The sequence below is a fragment of the Talpa europaea genome, assembly GCF_964194135.1.
Source record: "Talpa europaea genome assembly, chromosome: 9".
Taxonomy (NCBI): domain Eukaryota; kingdom Metazoa; phylum Chordata; class Mammalia; order Eulipotyphla; family Talpidae; genus Talpa; species Talpa europaea.
Window position 1 is genome coordinate 74,528,403 of NC_140076.1, and position 3,724 is coordinate 74,532,126.

A 3,724-nucleotide genomic window follows, 5' to 3' on the forward strand; every position below is an offset into this window, starting at 1 on the left:
TTAGTATTTTATGTTTAATTAATAAACTAAAATTTACTAAATATTCTGTATATTAGTTTTCATTAGTGATGAGAGAATAATCATTTTTAAAATTTGAAGATCAAAGCAGTCCTTTATAAAATAAAAATCCTCCAAATTTTATCCCTACTGTTTTCTTTTTAAAGATTTATTGATTTATTTATACAAGAACTGGGGTACAGGCCAGATTCGCTGGAGGGTGAGAGAATTCACCAGACACAGAGTGGAGAATAGAATAGGCAGACTGATGAAATACATTGCTGAGGGGAGCAGAGGGCAAGACAGGAGATGTCTGCTTCGCTATGTGGGATTCTCGCCAGGCGGCCAGGATCGAACTGGCGCTGCACTTGCTGCGGACAGCTTCACAGAGCTGCGCTCAACTGCGTGCGCCACCAGGGGATGCCCTATCCCTACTGTTTTCTCTGAAAGTTTCAAAATGCAATGTACTCATTAACATATATTTACAAATGTGAGGGTGAATTTCAATATTGTTGAAAATAACAAGTTAATTTATATGAATTTAGTAGTGATAGTGTCTTCTATTATCTCTGTTTCTTAAATAGAAGATACAGATCATGAAATTAGATAGGTTCAAATACAACGGATAATGTGATTGTGTCTGTGTATCTGTGACCCATGGGGACATTAAGAGCTCAAGAATATTGACAGAAGGTTTATATCTCCAAATATTAGAAAAATTATCTTGAAAACATTCATGATAAAAGTATGTAAAATTTGCATTTAGGGAAGATAAGCAGCATATATGAAGAATAGAAAACAGATTCCTCCAAATTCCTATTTCCAAGTTGGAAATATCTCTGCAAATCCAGTATTGACAGTGTTGGTATGAGTCTCATCTTCTCATTATCGGGATGCTTAGGAAAACTGTGTTAAAGAACTGTGTACTTTTAGAAGAGAGATTTATATTTTGGTAGCATCATTTTGGTTATTATAATCAGAAAAATTCACAGCCATGTAGGACTTTTAAGATTTCTCAAATTTGTAGCACAGGATTTGTGATCAGGGTTCTGTTGTTTTCTGGCCCCTACTTCTGCAATGACACCTGCTTAGCTGGTACTTTTCTAAAGAATTTATAATTAAATGTCTTAACATTATAAATATTGTTTCAGCAAGTGCTCTCTTTCTAGAGTATCCAATGTTAAATTTAACTGTCAAAAGAAAAGTAGATTTCAGTTACTCAATGGTATCTGATATTTGTCATATGTTTTTTTTTTTTTTTTGACATTTGGACATTTCACATAGGTTTTAACTAATTTTCTTGGGAAAGGTAATTTCCTGCAATTAACATCTGTGTTTCTCTGATGGTAAAATATTTGCTCTGAAACAATGAGCCCTCTTTGTCACCTGTGATTCTTATAATCACATTTCACTGCCAGTGGGTCTTACATTGCTACCCACACAATATGGTGATGGTTGATGTGGAAAATGACAGTTGAATTAATATAAAAATAAAAAAAAAGATGTTGCTTTACTACATAGATTTTATATTTTTATATACAAAAGATAGCACAAATATCTCCATACAAATTATGTGATTCATAAAATAACACAATTCTAAAAATTATAAAGATGAGGGAATAGATTTGAACAAATTTCATTTTCTTCAAGAATTTTTCCATTTTAATCAATATGCCATTTTGATCACGTTGTGTATCTTTTGTAACTAGTTCTTCATTAACAAAATTTCATAGATCTGAGGCATCCAGAGAGGGAAGGAGTGGCAGGGGGTGAGGAGGGAGGCAGGAAGGTGGACAGAGAGGGCACAGTGGACTGTGGTGGAGGATGACAGGAACGCTGGTGGTGGGAGAGCTACAGTGACCACACCTGAGGGGAGACATCCTAGACTGTCAAAATAGTAGCAAAGATATGAAACAATACTTCATAAATACATTAATTAATAAATAAATTTCATGAGTGATTTTATATGTTACTGTGTCACTGCTTTGAGTGCAAAATATTACATGAGAGAATGCAGAACAGTAGAAAAATGACTGCTAGAGAGAAAACTCAGGTCTGATAGGAGTATAGGTTATGGCACCCTGTGTGAGCAAGATCTTGGATATTGACATGTATTAGTTATTTGGTGTAGAAAATAATGCTGATGATATTTTTTGAGAATTTATGGGATATTGTTAGGGTTAATCAATAATAAATGTGTGAAATGAATGATGTTGATAGTTTTACTGAAAAAAAGGAAGAACACTGATGATGTGAGGTTTTATTTTTTTCCCTTGATACACAAAATAGGTTCTCATATGCATTAAAATTATCACTCAACACTATGTTACCATTTGAAAATGCTTCTTATTTCCAAGCCGGCATTGGAGTCTCAGCCAACACTTTGCTCCTTCTTTTCCGTATCTTCACATTCCTCCTGGATCACAGGCCTAAGCCCGCTGACCTGATCACCTGTCATCTGACCCTTGTCCACACAGTGATGCTCCTCACCCTACTGTTTTTGATGTCTCCAGGCTTCTTTGAATCACTGGAGCTTCAGAATGACTTAAAATGTAAGGCATTTATTTACATGAACAGGGTGATGAGGGGACTTTCCATTTGTACTACCTGCCTTCTGAGCATGTTCCAGGCCATCACCATCAGTCCCAACACCTCCCTGCTGGCAAGGCTTAAAGGGAAGTTCACAAATTTCATTGTCCGAATTTTCTTCTTCTTCTGGTCCCTCACTTTATCTTTCAATATCAACTTAATCTTCCATGTTGTTGCTGCATCCAATGAGACCCAGACCAACGTCCTAAATCTTACTAGGTACTGTTCACTTTCCCCCATGAGCACCATCATGACAAACCTGTTTTTCACTCTGACAATGTCCAGAGATGTTTCCTTTGGTGGAATTATGCTGCTTTCAAGTATGTACATGGTGATTCTCTTGATCAGACATCAGAGGCAAGCCCAGCACCTTCGCAGCACCAGCCTCTCCCCAAGAGTGTCCCCAAGAGTCTCCCCAGAGAAAAAGGCCACCCAGACCATTCTGCTGCTGGTGAGTTTCTTTGTGGTGATGTACTTGGTGGATTTCATCATCTCCTCCTCCTCAATCCTGTCATGGGCGTATGGCCCAGTCATTTTGGGTGTCCAGAGTCTTGTGACCAATGTTTACGCCACAGTCAGCCCTTTAGTGATAATCAGTTCTGACAAGAGAATAATGAATTTTCTTCAACATAGGCTATGATATTGCTATCAATATTTTACCAATTAATAATGGAAAAATTTATCTGTAAATAGATATTTTTGTCAAATTACTCAAGTATCATGTAATGTAATTAAAATGTGTAAATTTAGACTTCTATTTAAATTATACTTATTTTTGCATTGAAGTAACGGTGCATTATAAAATTATATAAATTCTAATTGTCAGTCATTGGGCTAAATGTCCAAATTTATCCTTAACTGGACCGTTGATCTCCTTTTCCTCAACTTACGCATTCCTCTTTTCCCTTCCATTCTAAATATTTTTGAAGTCAGTACTTTGATTTTCCCCTATCAATTCTCTTATTTTTTTCATTTTGATTCTTAGACTTTCATCTTTTTGTAAAGTATACTCTAAACAATCTATTGAAAATAATATCTAGTGTCTTTACATCAAAATATTTTTATTTTATTGTTATAAATTATACATAACTGATATAAGTATCCAATTATATCTTGCATAATAATTCATGACGTATAA

At 35.3% G+C, this 3,724-nt stretch overlaps 1 protein-coding gene across 1 annotated transcript; it reads left to right on the top strand.

Moving 5' to 3' along the window:
• Nucleotides 1–2,320: 2,320 nt before the first annotated feature.
• Nucleotides 2,321–3,226, top strand: LOC311176748 (putative vomeronasal receptor-like protein 4; the record flags this gene model as incomplete). Its single annotated transcript, XM_084242393.1, has 1 exon — nucleotides 2,321–3,226. One exon carries the CDS (start codon nucleotides 2,321–2,323, stop codon nucleotides 3,224–3,226), a length of 906 nt encoding a protein of 301 aa, XP_084098519.1.
• Nucleotides 3,227–3,724: the final 498 nt, after the last annotated feature.